The 18,486-nt window shown below is 38.8% G+C and overlaps 1 protein-coding gene across 4 annotated transcripts in view; it reads left to right on the forward strand.

Annotated features, from left to right (window-relative positions):
- Positions 1 to 345: 345 nt before the first annotated feature.
- Positions 346 to 18,486, forward strand: part of GMCL1 (germ cell-less 1, spermatogenesis associated) — a 56,660-nt gene continuing 38,519 nt past the window's right edge. For 3 of the 4 annotated variants that reach the window (XM_070798918.1, XM_070798916.1, XM_019970453.2), the window contains exons 1-8: positions 346 to 873; positions 9,157 to 9,280; positions 9,920 to 10,016; positions 11,508 to 11,605; positions 13,962 to 14,074; positions 15,029 to 15,094; positions 16,796 to 16,880; positions 18,376 to 18,466. In XM_070798918.1, the coding sequence (XP_070655019.1) occupies positions 614 to 873; positions 9,157 to 9,280; positions 9,920 to 10,016; positions 11,508 to 11,605; positions 13,962 to 14,074; positions 15,029 to 15,094; positions 16,796 to 16,880; positions 18,376 to 18,466 (934 nt within the window). In that variant the 5' untranslated portion in view covers positions 346 to 613. The remainder of the gene's footprint in view (positions 874 to 9,156; positions 9,281 to 9,919; positions 10,017 to 11,507; positions 11,606 to 13,961; positions 14,075 to 15,028; positions 15,095 to 16,795; positions 16,881 to 18,375; positions 18,467 to 18,486) is intronic. The other variant, XM_019970452.2, reaches the window with a different exon arrangement.

Raw genomic sequence — 18,486 nt, forward strand, 5'->3', positions numbered from 1 at the left:
GCATTTCTTTTCCATGAGCTCCTCCAAAAAAGACCCCCAAACAGCAATGTCTTTTTTGCCCCGTGCCGATCACAGGGCCCAGAAGACATCTGGACTTTAGGGAATCTTTAGAAAGAACAAATGAGCTAGAATTGCCGGTCTTGCTAACACAAAGGGGATGTCCAAACTAAAGCTAAAGGGCAGCTCTGCCTCCAACTCAGTATTGTTGGAGAGACCAGCCAAGCTCAGCATAAACACCTCAGGACAGCACACCCGCCGTACGGCTCCCGCCCTCAACCCATTCTGCGCAGGCTCCACCTGTGACGTACGCGCGCTTTTCCCCGCCCCTTCCGGAGGCTCGCCGTGCGCATGCGCCCTACGTTACGCGCTTTGTTGCAAAAGCGACGGGGTGAGGTCCTGCGGTCCGCGCGCGAGGGGCGGCCAGACGCAGCGGACGGGGCGGAGGATGGAGACTGTGGCGTCTGCTCCAACGGTCGTGGCCGCTCGTGAGAAGGTGGCGGTGTAGGCAACTCGGGCTCCGTGGAGGCTGGCGGTGGTGGCCGGCCATGGCGGGAGACCGTCTGTGTTGGGCTCCCTGAGGTGCGCTCCCTGCCGTCTCGGGGAGCTGTGACCCATGGGCTTGCTGAGCAGCCGGGTGCTACGCCACCCGGGGCGAACCCGAGCCCAGCCGGAACCGGCTTCTGGAGCTGGGGGCTCCGCCCGGAGGCCAGAGACTGGCGGCGACGCGCCCGGCCATGGCTTCTGTTACTGTCCGGGCAGTCACAAGCGCAAGCGGAACAGCGGGACCTTCTGCTACTGTAACCCCGATTCCGAGACCGACGAGGATGAGGAGGAAGGGGACGAGCAGCAGCGGCTTCTCAACACCCCTCGAAGGTACGGGGCGGGGAGGGGGACACGCCCGCACTGCCCGCTCTCGCACCTGTTGGGCGGCTCCCGCGCCCCGGCTTGGGGGTGAGTCCTGGGGGCTTCGGGGGCTGCGGCGCTCCCTAGCCTGTGAAGAGCCGGACGTGCCCTTGACGGGGTAGACCTGGGAGCCGGTCCGAGGCGGGCCGGATGGGGTGCACCTGGGGAGACGCCCAGTGGTCTGGCTTGTTAACCGCAGACGCCTCCAGGGTGGTGCTACCGCCCCAAGATGAGACTGAGAAACGCCAAGCCAGGCTTGCGCCTCGTTAAACCTTAGACAGGGCCAGCCAGCCGGCCTTCCGTAATACACCTCGGTCCTCTCTTGAGTGGGTGGCAGTAGAATTAAGTTGTTTTGCATCCGGCTGCCTTGAATAGTACAAGACACGTACATTCAGGCCCTGAAATGGGCACTCCTGTTGTCCCACAGCGGAAGGGAAATGGTTACGTACAGGAGCTCTTTTTAACTGTAAAGGTGAAATTTTCAGTTGTGTGTACAGTTGTTCCTCAATAGCAGGAGAGTCTTTTTAGCGTCTCTAGCACTCAAAGTCGTTGACCGTGGATATGTGTAAGGCAGCTTGCTTAACCTCTTTTTTTTTAGAAGAGTTGAAAAACGGAGTATTTACTTGGGAACTAAAATGTAGTTTGTAAGTTGAATATATTTTCACATGAAGAGTCTCGTTGCTACCTTTTTTTAAGGCTATCAGGGGGTCACATAGATGTAATTTTTTTTAAAAAACTTTAAAAGAGTAAAATTTTATGCTACACGTTACGTGTTTATTATAAAATAAGAATAGCATAATAACCTCTGTAAGTAATTTGATTTCTAAATCCTTTCATACAGTTTTATGTTTATATTTACACAAATGGACCCCGACTGTCAAACTGTTCAGTTCCCTTTTTGGAGAATTAGTGTAGTATAGTTTTTAGAGCTCAGGTTCTGAGTTCTAGTCTATATTTTGCACTTAATAGCCTTATTTCTAAAATGGAGATGCTAATACTTTACTTGTAGGACTTGACGGATGTTAGAATGCATACAATGCACAGTGCCTGGTATGGAAGCAGTCAGTAAATATTATGTCTCCTTGATGAATTGGCTCCCCTTATCTTTACAAAATACAAAGACGTTTACATCTGTATTACTACAGCCAGTATCACTTTGTCTTGATTCCCTTTTAACCTGTCTTAAAGTAGTATTTTGTAGACAGCATTTAGTTGAGTCTTGTTTTTAAAAAAATGCAATAGGATTATCTCTGCCTTTCGATTAATTAGTATTTAGACCACTGTATTTAATGTCACTGTAAAAATATATGGGACTTCCCTGATGGCTCAGATGTAAAGAATCTGCCGATGCAGGAGACCTGGGTTCTATCCCAGGGTCAGGAAGATCCCCTGGAGAAGGGAATGGCTACCCACTCCAGTATTCTTGCCTGAGAATTCCATGGGCAGAGAAGCTTGGCAGGCTGCAGTCCACAGAGTTGCAAAGAGTTGGACATGACTAAGCGTCTAAGGATTTGCCTGGAAAATCCCATGGACGAAGGAGCCTTGTGGGCTGCAGTCCATGGGGTCGCTAAGAGTCGGACACGACTGAGCGACTTCACTTTCACTTTTCACTTTCCTGCATTGGAGAAGGAAATGGCAACTCACTCCAGTGTTCTTGCCTGGAGAATCCCAGGGACAGGGAAGCCTGGTGGGCTGCCGCCTACGGGGTCGCACAGAGTCGGACCCGACTGAAGCGACTTAGCAGCAAGCGTCTAACACACACACATAGAAATATATATGTCAGGGTCCATTTGAAAGAAATTACATAGTACTTTGAGTAGAGAAAGTTTAATATAACCATGGCACCCCACTCCAGTACTCTTGCTTGGAAAATCCCATGGACGGAGGAGCCTGGTAGGCTGCAGTCCTTGGATTCGCTAGGAGTCAGACACGACTGAGCGACTTCACTTTCACTTTTCACTTTCATGCATTGGAGAAGGAAATGGCAGCCCACTCCAGTGTTCTTCCCTGGAGAATCCCAGGGACGGGGGAGCCTGGTGGGCTGCCGTCTATGGGGTCGAACAGAGTCAGAAACGACTGAAGTGACTTAGCATAGCATAGCATTAAATTATTGAAGTAAAGAGATCTCTGAAAAATAGAAGAATAGAGGACATAGGGAGCAGTCACTACTTCTAGGGCTGAGACAGACTATCCAAATAAGAAACAAGTTTGGAATAGGGCCACCTTTTCCAAGCTGAGATTCAAATGTTAGAGGAGTTGTGGCCCTGTAGATGGTAGAAGAGTTTGCTAGGGTGTGGAAGGCTAAGACTGGCTAGCAAGGAACCACCCACTGGCATGCCAACAAAACTAGCTTGAAGGCTGTCTAGCTCACAAAACTGAAAATATTTACCGTCTAGACCTTTATAGAAAAAGTTTGCTGACCCCCAAATTACATGAGTAGAGTGGAATGGAAAATCGAATAAAGCAAATCTTTATTAGGAAGTGTATATCAGAATCTAGTGTGTTATACTAGCATACCAGCATAAGATGACTAGTTTATTCAGCTCAGCGTGGAGAAAGGGTGTAAGAAATTTTTAAGGTCAGGAATTTTGTGAGTTGTCACTAATATGCTTCCTGAGTCTGTCTCGTGTGCACTTCTACCTCAGCCACCACTCCATGAAAAGCTTTGGTCTCCAGGCCCACTTTCTGCCTAAGACCTTTTGTCAAGTGCATGTTTTACTTTTACATTAACAAGACTTAAAACTCAGCTGTTCTGCAACCAGATCTTTAGTTTCTTGTCCATAGAGTGTCTCAAAATTGAAATCTAGTGAACAGTTATTTTTTGTTAGAGCTATGTAAATGTTGTTCACTGCAGAGTCAAGTAGTGTGCTAGGATTATAAATCGTACTTCCTGGGTCCAAAGTCACAACCACTTGTTTTTGTCTTGGGAGAAATCTTTTAAACTCATAATTAAATTGAATCTTTTTTCTTTTTTTTTCCACTCCATTAAGTGTTTAAATTCGAACCCTGTTTTCATTTGTAGCTTATTAGAACAATACTCTTTTTTGTGTGTGTGTTGCTTTTTTATTTTCCTGGACTTCTTTGACTGGCTTCCACCCATTGGACAAAAGAATTATATTCCTTCATCCTGTCTTCAGATTTTTCTCTTTCCAAACACACTTGCGTGGAGTCCGTCTTATTTAAACCCAAACCTCCCTCCCGGGTCCCTTCATCTTCCTGTTCCAATTTGGATTCATTGCCCTGTAGGTCAACACTTATCTTGGGACAGACATTGACCCCGTGTGTAGGATTAGATCCTGTTTTCTGTAGCCTGTGTCTTTTATGAACTCTTCTGAGGGAACTACATCCTCAAGTATATTTTCCTAAGAAAATTGCTAAAGAAGGTAATTTGTGCTTCAGTTCAGTTCAGTCGCTCAGTTGTGTCTGACTCTTTGCAACCCCATGAATTGCAGCACACCAGGCCTCCCTGTCCATCACCAACTCCCAGAGTTCACTCAAATTCATGTCCATTGAGTCGATGATGCCATCCAGCCATCTCATCCTCTGTCGTCCCCTTCTCCTCCCGCCTTCAACCTTTCCCAAAGTCAGGGTCTTTTCAAATGAGTCAGCTCTTTGCATCAGGTGGCCAAAATATTGGAGTTTCAGCTTCAACATCAGTCCTTCCAAAGAACACCCAGGGCTTATCTCCTTGCCAAGGGACTCTCAAGAGTCTTCCAACACCACAGTTCAAAAGCATCAGTTCTTCAGTGCTCAGCTTTCTTCACAGTCCAACTCTCACATCCATACATGACCACTGGAAAAACCATAGCCTTGACTAGACGGACCTTTGTTGGCAAAGTAATGTCTCTGCTTTTGAATATGCTATCTAGGTTGGTCATAACTTTCCTTCCCAGGAGTAAGCGTCCTTTAATTTCATGGCTGCAATCACCATCTGCAGTGATTTTTGAGCCCCCCAAAATAAAGCCTGACACTGTTTCCACTGTTTTCCCCATCTATTTCCCATGAAGTGATGGGACCAGGTGCCATGATCTTCGTTTTCTGAATGTTGAGCTTTAAGCCAGCTGTTTTACTCTCCTCTTTCACTTTCATCAAGAGGCTTTTTAGTTCGTCTTCACTTTCTGCCATAAAGGTGGTGTCATCTGCATATCTGAGGTGATTGATATTTCTCCCAGCAATCTTGATTCCAGCTTGTGCTTCTTCCAGCCCAGCGTTTCTCATGATGTTCTCTGCATAGAAGTTAAATAAGCAGGGTGATAATATACAGCCTTGACGTACCCCTTTTCCTATTTGGAACCAGTCTTGTTGTTCCATGTCCAGTTCTAACTGTTGCTTCCTGACCTCCATATAGGTTTCTCAAGAGGCAGGTCAGGTGATCTGTATTCCCATCTCTTTCAGAATTTTCCACAGTTTATTGTGATCCACACAGTCAAAGGCTTTGGCATAGTCAATAAAGCAGAAATAGATATTTTTCTGGAACTCTCTTGGTTTTTCAATGATCCAGCGGATGTTGTGCTTACCCAGTTGTAAATTTAGTCTCTTACTTTAGTCATCTTTTGACTCGGTGCAGAAGTCTAATAGGGGGAGCCTGGTGGGCTGCCGTCTATGGTGTCACACAGAGTCAGACACGACTGAAGCGACTTAGCAGCAGCAGCAGAAGTCTAATCTGAAATAACTTTTTATATCTGATGATTTTAATTCATTGTCTTCTAGCCTGCCATATTGATGAGAAATATGATACTGGTCCAATTCTCTTTTCTTTTTAGGTGACTTTTTTTTTCTCTCTGGTGCGTTTGGAATTTTTTCTTTGGTATTTTGGAATTTAGAAGGTACTTAAATATAGGTCTTTAAATGGCCTTGGTGCTTGGTGGATCCTTACAGTCTAAAGACTGCTTTGGGGAAACTTTCTTCTGTAATTCCCTTTCTTCTGTTATCTTTGTTTTTTCTTTCTTGGACCCCTGTCAACTGGATTTTGGATCTCTTGAACTGTACCTCTTTCTCTTTTTTTCTTTCTAGGCCTTTTTTGCTTTATGTTCTAGGAAATTTTCCTTAATTTTGTCTTTTTTTTTTTTTTTTTCCGCAACCATGTTTTTGGTCCTAAGAGCTCTTTTCTCCCTCTTCTGAGACATCCTTTATCATAGCATCCTATTTTATAAATGTAATAATCTCAACTCTCATAGCAAATAGATGGGGAAACAGTAGACACAGTGACAAACTTTATTTTCTTGGGCTCCAGAATCACTGCAGATGGTGTCTGCAGCCATGAAATTAAAAGACACTTGCTCCTTGGAAGAAAAGCTATGACAGACTTAGTGTATTAAAAGCAGAGACATTACTTTACCGACAAAGGTCCATCTAGTCAAAGCTATGGTTTTTTCAGTAGTCATGTGTGGATGTGAGAGTTGGACCATAAAGAAAGCTGAGTGCCAAAGAATTGATGCTTTCGAACTGTGGTGCTGAAACTGAAGCTCCAGTACTTTGGCCACTTGATGCGAAGAGGTGGCCAAACGATGCAACTCATTAGAAAAGACCTTGTTGCTGGGAAAGATTGAAGGCAGGAGGAGAAGGGGTCAACAGAAAACAAGATGGTTGGATGGTATCACCGATGTGATGGACATGAGTTTGAGCAAGCTCCGGAAGATGATGAAGGACAAGGAAGCCTGGTGTGCTACAGTCCTTGAGTCTCAAAGAGTTGGACTTGACTGAGCTACTGAACAACAACAAAATCTCAACTCTGTAGGTGTGCTAGTTATAATTAGAGTGTTGGGATTCTTTTTTTAAGTTCTCTTTTCCCTGAATTATACGTTTCCTCTGATGCCAAATTCTCTCTTTTTAAAAATAGTCTTTAATACTCCTAACTTCCTCATGTTGGGAGATCCTTGGTTGGCTGCCTCAGAATGGGTAGCTTGTGTGTGTGTGTGTGTGTGTGTGTGTGTGTGTTGAATAAATAGATTTATTACTACTGAGCCTCCCCTTTGAGTAGGAAGACTGTCTACTAAGTTGTATATGATTGTATATGGGTGCGACACGCTCTGTTTTAGAACAGAGATTCCCAAACGTTATTGGTTCACAGTACCCTTCGTGTCTCAATAATGTTTTTCTTGGCACCTCTGGCCCTAAAGAAACATTTAATAGTCAGGTCCAAACAAGTAAATAGCATAGATCACATAGTGTCTGAATGATGTTGCTGTGATTTCCTCTAAGTCTGTAATATTTCACATGCCTCCCTGAGTTTGCTGTGGTGTTCCAGGTGCTTTGGCACACAGTTTGGGATCCAGGATTAAATCCTGGTGAATAGGTTGGTAAGTAACAGGTTACATATTGCTCAAATGCCATGATAAGGATAGCTTTGTGTGGGGCTCCAACACCTACACCAGAGTCTTAATTCTTCCTGATAAATATATTGTTTCTTTCTAGAAAAACCTTGGATTCTGTTTGCAGGAGTTATCTGTACTCTGTGTTCATAGTGGTGGAGGTCATTAGGGGAACAAGTCTCCCCATTTTCTGCCTTCTTTTTCTCTTGAGATCTCATCCTCCCAGCCCCATCCCCACCCCACAGTTCTGAAGGGCTTCAGCCTCCATTCTAGATCCTGATACATTTTGGGCTATGGCTTTCACTGCTCTTTTCCATTCCAGTTTGTTTTCTAACTTCCAGATCCATAGAATTCTCTCAGCACATGATAAGCCCAACCTCACCTTTTTCCTGTTGTGGGTTTATTCCTTTCTGCACTTTTAATCTTCATATAATCTAGAGAGAGTGCTTTTAGGAACTGGAGACTACTTGTCTTATTTATCTCTTACAGTAACCCAATGAAGTGAATATTTATACCCTTTTTTCACATGTAAGGTAACTGAGCTGTTATAGAGCTGGGACTCAAAGCCAAGTCTGTCTACCACCAAAGCATGTGCGATTTTTATTGTCTATTGGGAAGAGGTATTCAATACACAGATTTAAGACGCTGTCAGAATGATTACTGATTTTTTTTTACATTTAATAAAAATAATCATTAATTTTACATTAATCATTAATTTTACATTTTTCATTAATCAATGATTAATGATTTTTTTTCTTTGTTTACATTTAAAAGTTTTACTAGGAAAGCTGTCAGGATTGGCCAGGAGTATGAAAAATATTGATCAGCCTCTGCCTAGGGGTTTCCTCACCTACTGGATGGACCATCTTGATCACAGATTGTCAAAACAAAAATTACACAGTTCTTCCTTTAAATCTTATGCCCAAATCCAGGATATTTACAGATGCATAATAATACGTGATGCTGTTCTGGTTGAGGTTAGATGGGATACCCAGAATTCACTCCTCACTCTCCTTTGTAAACCCTAAGACACACTTCTCCATTGAGCATAGTTGTGAAAATCTTTGGTCTGAGGCTGTAAACCATTTGTCTAATTTAGGGAAAAACACATTTTAAGGAGTTTAAGAATAGTTTGGGGGCTTTCCTGGTGGCTAAGTGATAAAGAATCCACCTGCCAATGCAAGAGGCATAGGTTCAGTCCCTAGTCTGGAAAGATTCCACATGCCACAGAGTAGCTAAGCCCATGTGCCTCAACACCTGAGTCTATGCTCTAGAGCCCCAGAGCTGCATCTGCTGAAGCCTGCATGTCCTAGAGTCCATTGTCCACAATGAGAGAAGACACACAGTGAGAAACTCGCACAGTATAACTGGAAAGTAGCCCCAGCTTGCCGCAACTAAAGAAAAGCCCTCACAACAATGAAGACCAAGTGCAGCCAAAAATAAAAATAAATTACATTAAAAAAAAGTTGTTGGTACTAAAGTAAGATCAAATGTAAATTACTAAAATACTTGGGTAGGTCTTGTTCTTCATTTTGTAGTTGCAATATTATTGCAACTATATTGACATTGTCCATAGTGCTGATTTCTAAACAAAAAAATAAGCAAAATCATCATGCTGACTTATCTTTATTGAATAGGTAATTGACTTAATTCAAAAATTGCAAAAAGGCGTATAGTGAAAGGTCTTCCTCCCACCCCACCCCCTCTATCCACTGTTGCCCCTCTTGGGAATAGAGTACTCCAGAGGTAACCACTATTACTAGTTTTTTATGTGCCCTTCCGTACATAAGCGCATTTGAATGCATAATATCTCTCTTTTTATACCGTGGGCAGATTGGTTGTATTTAATAGAAATTGAGCAAAAAGAGTATTTAGAGTTACATGCAAAATAAGTAAAATACTCAGTATTACACATACATAATGTTTGCATTTCTTTTAACAGGAAAAAACTGAAGAGTACATCCAAATATATTTATCAAACATTATTTTTAAATGGTGAAAACAGTGACATTAAGATTTGTGCTCTAGGAGAAGAGTGGAGCTTACACAAAATATATTTATGTCAAGTAAGTATTTTATTTTTCTCTTTGAGTAGCCAAAGTAGTTGCTTAACTCAAATTCTTTTAAGTCTTATTCTTATTGTATTTTACAATAGTCTTTTGCATGAGTATTTGTCCTGTCTGATGGCAAGTCTCATTCTGTAAGAGATACACTGTGAATATTGTTAGTGAAAACTTAAGTTTGGTCTAGGAAACAGATTTTGAATTTTCATTGTCATACTGGCCTAGGAGTATGTTTTTGTCATTCCAGTGAGGTACTTATTTTAGTGCCTTCTGTTGACAAAAATGGAAAAAGTTAGGGGAAAAGGATAGAAGAAGGACTCAACAGTTTTTAGTTTCTTTTCTCACTTCCTTAGTAGATTATTTTGTGTCCATCTTGTGTGCTGTCATATGTTTATGAGATACTTAAATGTATAATTTCTATGCTTGCATTTAGAATACTATTGAAAAGGAAAACATATATATATATATATAAAATATACTCAGAAATTGTTCCACTGAGTGAAAAGCTTAGTTGGTTCAAGTAGTAACATAGGAATTCAGTTCAGACAGTAATATGAGAATTTAGTTTTCTTTAATTAAAAACATAGTATTTTGATAAGCCTGATAGTTTCTTTATCATAATTTCTTTTTCATTTTGTTAAGTCTGGCTACTTTTCTAGTATGTTCAGTGGTTCTTGGAAAGAATCCAGCATGAATACCATTGAACTGGAGATTCCTGACCAGAATATTGATATAGAAGGTAACTGCCACCATAATTACTATTATGTAAAAATGATAAAAACATAACCTTTTTATCCTTTTGGCAGAAAGTATTTTCTTCTAACCTTGTTAACTAGGAAAAAAGCTCCTTTTAACACACACAGTGACAATTTTTATTGATTTACTCTATACTTTATCAATTCTGTTCTGTGTCTCCCTAATCTTAGTCATGTCAGCTTTATCAGTCCGTTTCCTTCATGTTTAAAAATATATCTGCCTGGGATATAGAGGATGTAGAGTGAAGAAAGGAGAAGTATGACCAGTAAACAGTAAGCCAGTAAACAGTATTCATTGATTATTCCCTGTACAGAAAGATCTTTTCTGGGAACAAGTAGATGTATCAGGTAGTCAGTATTGTTTTAGAGCTATAATGGTCTTTAGATGACGAAGCTGAGGCCAGGAGGATTTAAGAGACTTATTTTAGGTCTCAGAGCAGTTTAGTGAGGTAGGATCAGACTATAGTTCTAACTTCTATCCTGGTGCTCCTGCTTCCCTCTTTGATAACTGAAGTGGAAGTACCCAGTACTAACCTCATGGGTAAAGAATGTTTATAAAGCCAGCCTTGCAGGACACACATGAGAATGGCAATAGAGAAAAGGATGGACAGGTTCAAATAGCTGTGGTGGCAGCATACACAGAAGATGCGGGTTCAATTCCTGGGTCAGGAAGAGCCCCTGGAGGAGGAAATGGCAACACTCTCTGTATTCTTGCCAGAAAAATCCCATAGACAGAGGACTGCCTGACTGGTTACAGTCCATGGTGTCACAAGGAGTTGGACACAGCTGAGCACTCATTCACAGGACCAGGAGATATTCCATGCTCCACAGTGAAGCACTGAACCACCAGGGTTAAGACTGTCATTTGGTCTGTGTAGTTGTACTTAATGATTGATCTACTCAGGAATATCTTCATAAAACTCTTTCCAAGGGTGTCTTAATTCTGACCACTAACTGACATCAAGGTTAGATGTAGGAGAATCCAGCATGATTTGATAGAATTGATGGAAATGTATAACATTGTTATTAAAGCATCATCAGTCCATAACCATTACTAGTAGTTTTATTGGCAACCCACTCCTGCACTCTTGCCTGGAAAATCCCTCGGATGGAGGAGCCTGGTGGGCTGCAGTCCATGGGGTCGCTAGGAGTTGGACACGACTGAGCGACTTCACTTTCACTTTCATGCATTGGAGAAGGAAATGGCAACCCACTCCAGTGTTCTTGCCTGGAGAATCCCAGGGACGGGGGATCCTGGTGGGCTTCTGTTTTTGGGGTTGCACAGAGTCAGACACGACTGAAGCAACTTAGCAGCAGCAGTAATTTTATTAGTGATGATCATCTTATCCTTTTAGACTAGATTTAGACATATGTCTTAGTGTATAAAGACTGTCCTTATTCTTGTAATATTCTTACAGCTAAAATTGTTATTTTATTCTATCTGTGTATTTTGCTTCTGTGTATTTTGCTTTCAGCACTTCAGGTGGCGTTTGGGTCATTGTATCGAGATGATGTCTTAATAAAGCCAAGTCGAGTCATTGCCATTTTGGCAGCAGCTTGTATGCTGCAATTGGTAAGTATGCATATTACTCAAAAAATAATAATACTTGTATCTTTGTTTCAAGGTATCCCTTCCAAAAACAATAATAAAACCTAGTTTTTTATAATTTTTAAAATTAATATATAAATATTTCTTTTGTGATAAGTCATTTAAAATGTTAAACCAAAAACTTTACTACAAATGAGGAGGGTCTTGATATTTGTGTAAAATGAAGGCAGGCTGTTTCTATGTAGAGATCTTAGAATGACTATAATGTGAAACTAATATACTTGTCTAAATCCATTTATAGATTTCTGTGCATTAATGGGGCTTCCCTTGTGGCTCCGCTGGTAAAGAGTCCGCCTGCAATGCAGGAGACCTGTTCAATCCCTGGGTTGGGAAGATCCCCTGGTGAAGGGAAAGGCTACCAACTCTAGTATGCTGGCCTGGAGAATTCCATGGGCTGTATAGCCCATGGGGTCGCAAAGAGTCAGACATGACTGAGCGACTTTCACTTCTTTCTGTGCATTAATGACTTATCTTGACTATTATGAAGCAAGTGGCTTATGATTTGATTATTAATTCATATAGTTCATGGATTCGGAAAACATTGAGTGCTTACTATGTAAATGTTTTCTTAGGAAATAATTGCGTGTAAACCACCTAAATGTATATAACCTATTGACAGAATGACAGATTTGTTTATTCAACAGAAGTATATTGAGCAGTGTGTCAAGCTAGGCATAGAGATCCAGAGGTAAATAAAGATATCTATGCCTTCAAGAAGCTCACAATATAATAAGTGTAGAGTCGAGGAGGAAGAGTTGATATACAGGCCCCAAAACTAAAGTAAGAGCTGTCCAATATTATAGATATGATGATAAACTTTCTGTAGCATTTAGTGGATGTGCAAAGTGGTCAGTTTAACCTGGTAGTGTAAGAGAAGGAAGTTGTGTTTGAGGTTGAGTCTTAAAAACTAAAAATGTGTTTACTTGTGAAGTAAGAAGAGAGGGGAAGAAAAAGCATTTCATGCAGAAAACTAAGACTTAGAAATGAGAAAATAATGGAGCGTTAGAAAATCTGAGTGGAACACAGATCTAGCATAGAATAGAAGGGTTGGAGAAAAAGAGGCAGAGGCCAGATCACGAAAGTCCCTCAGTACCTTTTAAAAAGTTAACACTTTGCATAAGTGCTTTTGAAAAGTTCTAATCCGAGGAAAGACAAAGTTGTATTTTAGGAAGAATGCTTGGGATCAGTGTGAAGGATGAGCTGAAAGGAAAGTTGAGTATAAATCCTATTGCAGTAATCCACAGGAGGGTCTAGATGAGGGTAAAAAGCATGGAGAGGAAAACTGGATACTGGGAGGTTAAGCAGGGATTATCCACTAGACCTGATGACACAGATGGATTTTAAAAGGAAAGGGGCGGAGTCTAGAATAGCTTGCCGGAAAGTTTAAAATCCCGGTTTGAGTCAACATTTTATTTTGATCATTTTAAAAAGTTAAGTTTCTTTTTATGTGGCATTTTTATACTGGTTTATTTGAAATAATAGTTAATAGCTTGTTAAATATCCCTGGCTGAGGTAATTTGACTTTTTAACGTTTTGATCCTTTTGATACTTATTTTCAATAATTATACTTTTGTAACTTTTAATCCTTTTTAGGTTTTATTCTAAATTCACTTTCTGCATTATCTGTGTGACTTGGCTATTTAACAATAATACTCTTGCATGGTGGATGTAGTTCAAAAATTTGAGTAAACTCACTTTCTGCATTATCTTTATGACTTAGCTATTTAACAGTAATACTCTTGCATGGTGAATATAGCTCAGAAATTTGAGTAAAAAATGATAATTCTTTCCCTATATTAAATAAAATTAGCCATTTGAAATCTTCTATATAAACATTTTAGATTAAAATTTCAACGTGTTTAAAACAATACTATATTTGTCTTAGGTGTATTTCTTAGCTATTGATAGGTGTTTTAAACTTTAATAACAACTTGCTCTTGATTCATACTGTGTACTTGCCCAGCCCATCACATAGTCGTCTGACTGTGTAAAAAGGTCTTAGTTTTAAAAGAACGGCAAAACAGAATGCTGCTTAAGTTTGCAAAGGTCCCAGAGAGGAGAACAGAAAAGAGAGTAGCAATTTTTATCTCTGTCTTACTGCTTTTACCCTCTCCCTTCCGTTTTTCAGTTCAAGTATTTAGTTGAATACTTGCTGGATTTTTTTTTTTTAGGAATTTTTACTGGACTTTCAAAAAAGACTTAGGCTTGCTGCACTTAGTGGTTTTCTTTCTTTCTTCCTTTTTAATATGTGAAAGCACATATTCAGAGCTAATTTTTCCCGTATGAAATGGGCCTTTCCAGTGGTTATTTATATTTACAGGATGGTTTAATACAGCAGTGTGGTGAGACAATGAAGGAGACAATTAATGTGAAAACTGTGTGTGGCTATTACACATCGGCAGGGACCTATGGACTAGATTCTGTAAAGAAAAAGTGAGTTACCTTACTTGTGTTTCCTCTCATTCCACTTTTGGGAATTTGACTGCTTTGGTTTCTTAAGAGAATGTATAGGTATTTAAAAAAAAGAAAAAAAAGAATAGAATTTGCTATAAAAGGTTCCTTTTTATATTTGGACTAATTAGTAAATTCTTCAAAAGTGTGGTCTCTGTGACTGTGGGTGGGTTATACATGCTTATAAAAACTATGGTCCCTCTTTACAGTACATTTCTATTAAATGTTTTAAAGCAGTAGGCATAATAGCCATTACAGTCGTCCCTCACTATCCGCAGGGGATTAGTTCCAGGACCTGAGTGGATACCAGAATCTGCGGTTGCTCACCTCCCTTATTTAATGATCTAGTATATTCAAGTAACCATCTTTCTGTATACTGTGAATCATTTCTGGATTATTTATAATACCAATGTAAAGGCTATGTAAATAGTTATAAATCCAGTGTAAATGCTATGTAAATAGTTGCTGTCTTGCGACAGATTTAAGTTTTGCTTTCTGGAACATTCTGAAGTTATTATTTTTTTCTCCAATATTTTCAATTCTCGGTTGGTTGAATCCACGGATACAGAACCTGCGGATACCGAGGGCTGACTGTATATCAGTGCAACTACTGGCAGTGTTTTTAAGTCTTGAGAATTGCAGTACCCATTTTCAAATTATAAAGAAGGTAACAGAAGTATGTAAGGCCCTTCATAAACCATTTAACACAAACTTGAAAATGAAGTTTTCTCAATTAGAAAGGCTCTTATTAATATTAAGGGAATATTCCCTTACTAACTGCTGACAAAATCAGTACTAAATTTCCAGTTGTTAAATTAAAATATTTGAGCATGTCCTAGCAAGATTAATATTCTGTTTTTACTTTAACTGTATGTCCTGCTTAATAAATCATAAATATATACTGTATAATGAAATAATTCCATGTTTTAATTTCAGGTGCCTTGAATGGCTTCTAAACAATTTGATGACTCACCAGAATGTTGAACTTTTTAAAGAACTGAGGTATTTGAATTTTAAATAGCTTCATAATTATCCAAAAGACTATTCTTCATTTGTTAAAAGTATGCAAGACATTTTTATATAAAACAAAAATATATTATGAAAAAGTGAACTTAATGAAATGTATCTAAGTTTCTTTCCTTTGTTGCAAATGATACAATGCGTTTTTTTGATACAGTGCATATTATGTCTACTGTTTTAATCAATTTTAATGGAAAAATTCATTGCTGCTGTCAAACTATAGAAAGTCTCTAGGGTTACCTCACTTTAGCTGGACTCTTAAAGAATCTAAACATTTATTTTAAAAACCACCATCTCTTATTATCCAGAAATTACATTTGAGAAAATTGTCTTAAACTTGTTACTAAGACTGATGAAATTAAATTTACAATTAAGGTGGTCTTTTGTTTTAGTTTGCTTGTTCTTCCTTCCTCCCTTCAAGTAATTTCTGAATGACGGCTATGTGTAAAGGTACTCTGTTAAGGGCTTTGAAAGAGGCAGAGATGATTATGTCATGGTCTCTGTTCTCTCTGAACCTATTTGTAATAATGGAGCTAACATATCTGCTATGGGTCTGAGAAATTCAGAGTGGGAATGAACTTTTAAAGGCCATAATCACTTTCAGGATTGCAGTACCTTGACAGTGGTGCTTCTGAAACAGGGGTACAAATGTCCCTGGGAGTGTATAGCATTCTGATGGAAATGTACAAAACCAAAGGCTTTGTTATGTACAAAACCAAAGCCACATTCAGTGGCTTACTGGTTTGTCAATTTTGCTGACTTTTTGAGGGGAGAAAGGTAGGGAGGAGTAGGAGAGAAGTAAACATTTTTATGTTTAAATACATCATGGAATGGAGAGAATTCAAGTTTCTTTGGGCTTATAAATACAAAAATTAATAGAAATGTTATTTTTATGGCTAGCCTTCTCCTAGATTCCTGGATCCTTTCCTTTCATTTGCCTTTAAGAGGTACTTTGATAGAAAGATTTGAGAAGTATTGTATTCTACCAGAAAATCATCACCTAATGATGTCAAGGCATAACGTCATTAGAAACACTTTTTATCTTCTATAATTCTCATTGAGCTTTTTTCAAAAGGAAAATAAATCATAGTGGTCATCGTAAAAATTCAGATGCTCTTCTGGCTTGTTTAGGGTAGTGGGGGGAAGGGGAAAAAAGAAAAGAGCTAGTAATATCATTTCCATTCTAAATTTATACTAACACTTATTTTTTGATATTACTCCCTTAATAAAATAAAAACTTGTTTTATGACTAAGCAATTCTCTTAAGCCTGGAAGTAAAAGGTTACTTTGAAGATATATCTTCTTCAGTGAATTTTGACAGAATTTTAATTGAATGAAAGGGAAAGGCAAAAGAAAGGGAAGGCTGCTACTTTATGAGAGCATGCTAAAACTTATCTTATTAGGACTTTGCTTTACCTTGATTAATCAGTGGAGCAAGCTTTTTGTTCCTCAGCAGTGCAAGAAAAAACCTTTTGCAGCATACAGTCTGAATTATAAGTATTCTTACATTCAAATAGATTGTTTTTGTCTAAGATTCTTTGTCTTGGGCACAAAGACTGATGTAGTTTTTTAATTCCATGTTTTCTTTTGATAAAAAAGACTTTTAAAAACATTTTCAGTTCTACCAGAGTCTTTAACTTTTGTATAAAGAGAGGCTCACTACTTCTATTTTATCTTTTCTAGTATAAATGTCATGAAACAACTCATTGGTTCATCTAACTTGTTTGTGATGCAAGTGGAGATGGATGTATACACAGCCCTTAAAAAGGTATTTCCATAATATGATATGTATAAAGATAGCCACTCAGCATTGCTTATAATAGTGAAAAACTGAAAATAGCTCGTGTCCAGTGGTGAGAGAGTGATTATACATGCAAGAAAAGGAAAAGGACATATGCCAGAATGCTAAGTCTTTAGGCTTAGGGAATTGGTATCATGAGTAATTTTAATTGTATTCTTTATACTTTTCTCTTCTAGGAATACATTTGTTTTTTCCAAGGTTTTTTTTCCCCAGTAATTAACATGTTATTTACATGATCAGAAATGTTAAATATTTTATGCAGTTTTCAGAAATGTTTTCAGAATTGAGCTTTAGTTGAATTAATAACTTTATGATGAAATTTTTAACAAATTTTTCTAGAGAATGTTGAGATTCTTTTACAGGTCTTTTGTACTTCAGACATATGTCTCACTTCATCCTTTTGTAAGGTTTCAACATTTTTAGTATAATTTAGTTTTCACAACTCTGAAGAGACAAGTGGGCTATTACTTTTGTTCTGTAGATGGTAACACTTAGAATTCTTACAGTTACTACATGGCAGACGTGAGACAGAACCCAGGTCTGTGAGTTCTAGTCTGTGCTTTCCCCACGGCATGATTTTGCTGTTAGCCTTTTGTCCTTAGCACCAAGTTTACATTAACATGGTCATGAAACCTGGGAATGAGTCACCTTCTGGGTGAGATTCTATTACTATTTTTCCTCAAGGAAGTTCAGTAAATGTGGTAACCAGTCATTAAAGGAAGGTAGACAGCCCATTTCTATCTCTGAGCCACTGGTAGCATTCATTCTTTCTCATAAGTATTGAATGTTTACTATGTGCTAGGCACTGCTCTATGTTACCCATATTAATTCTAATGTCCTGTGAGGTTGACATATTATCATGCTCATCTTGCAAATGAAGAAATTAAAGCCCAGAGAAATTAGGTAATTCCCCTCTCTATTAGTTGACAGGACCAGGATTTAAAAATTCATGTTCTTCATTACTCTGCATACTGTCTCAACAGCAGTTAGACAATGAGAAATTCCTTTTTCGCATATTTAATTTCTTTTATAATCTCACATAGGATGTCATGAAACTTAATTGTTAATTGAGTAAAATAAATTAGTATATTTTATATATTGTGTATATGTGTTGTATCTACACTCTATGATATAGTATATTTTATATGTATGTGTGTACACACACATGTAGGACATTTACCTTTTTAATACTAAAACTATAGTGCATTTGAAACCATAAATATTTTTCAGGTATTAGCTTATTCCTTATATGCTCATCTAGTTTTTATCTTTGGACCACGATTAATGCCATGATGAATTTAAGGCTTATCATGAGCATATCATGTAATAGTTTTACTTCTTTCAGTTGCTTATAAAATGGAAATTAAATTTTTAGATACTGTGTTTTAAGAAAACAGTTTGAAAATGTGAACTCAAAATGATGAAGTTTTACGGGGTTTTTTTCTTATTTTTTTTAATCTAGTGGATGTTCCTTCAACTTGTGCCTTCTTGGAATGGATCTTTGAAACAGCTTTTGACTGAAACAGATGTCTGGTTTTCTAAGAGGAAAAAAGGTGTGATTAAAATTGTTATT

This window comes from Bos indicus, chromosome 11 (assembly GCF_029378745.1).
Source record: "Bos indicus isolate NIAB-ARS_2022 breed Sahiwal x Tharparkar chromosome 11, NIAB-ARS_B.indTharparkar_mat_pri_1.0, whole genome shotgun sequence".
Classification (NCBI taxonomy): Eukaryota; Metazoa; Chordata; class Mammalia; order Artiodactyla; family Bovidae; genus Bos; species Bos indicus.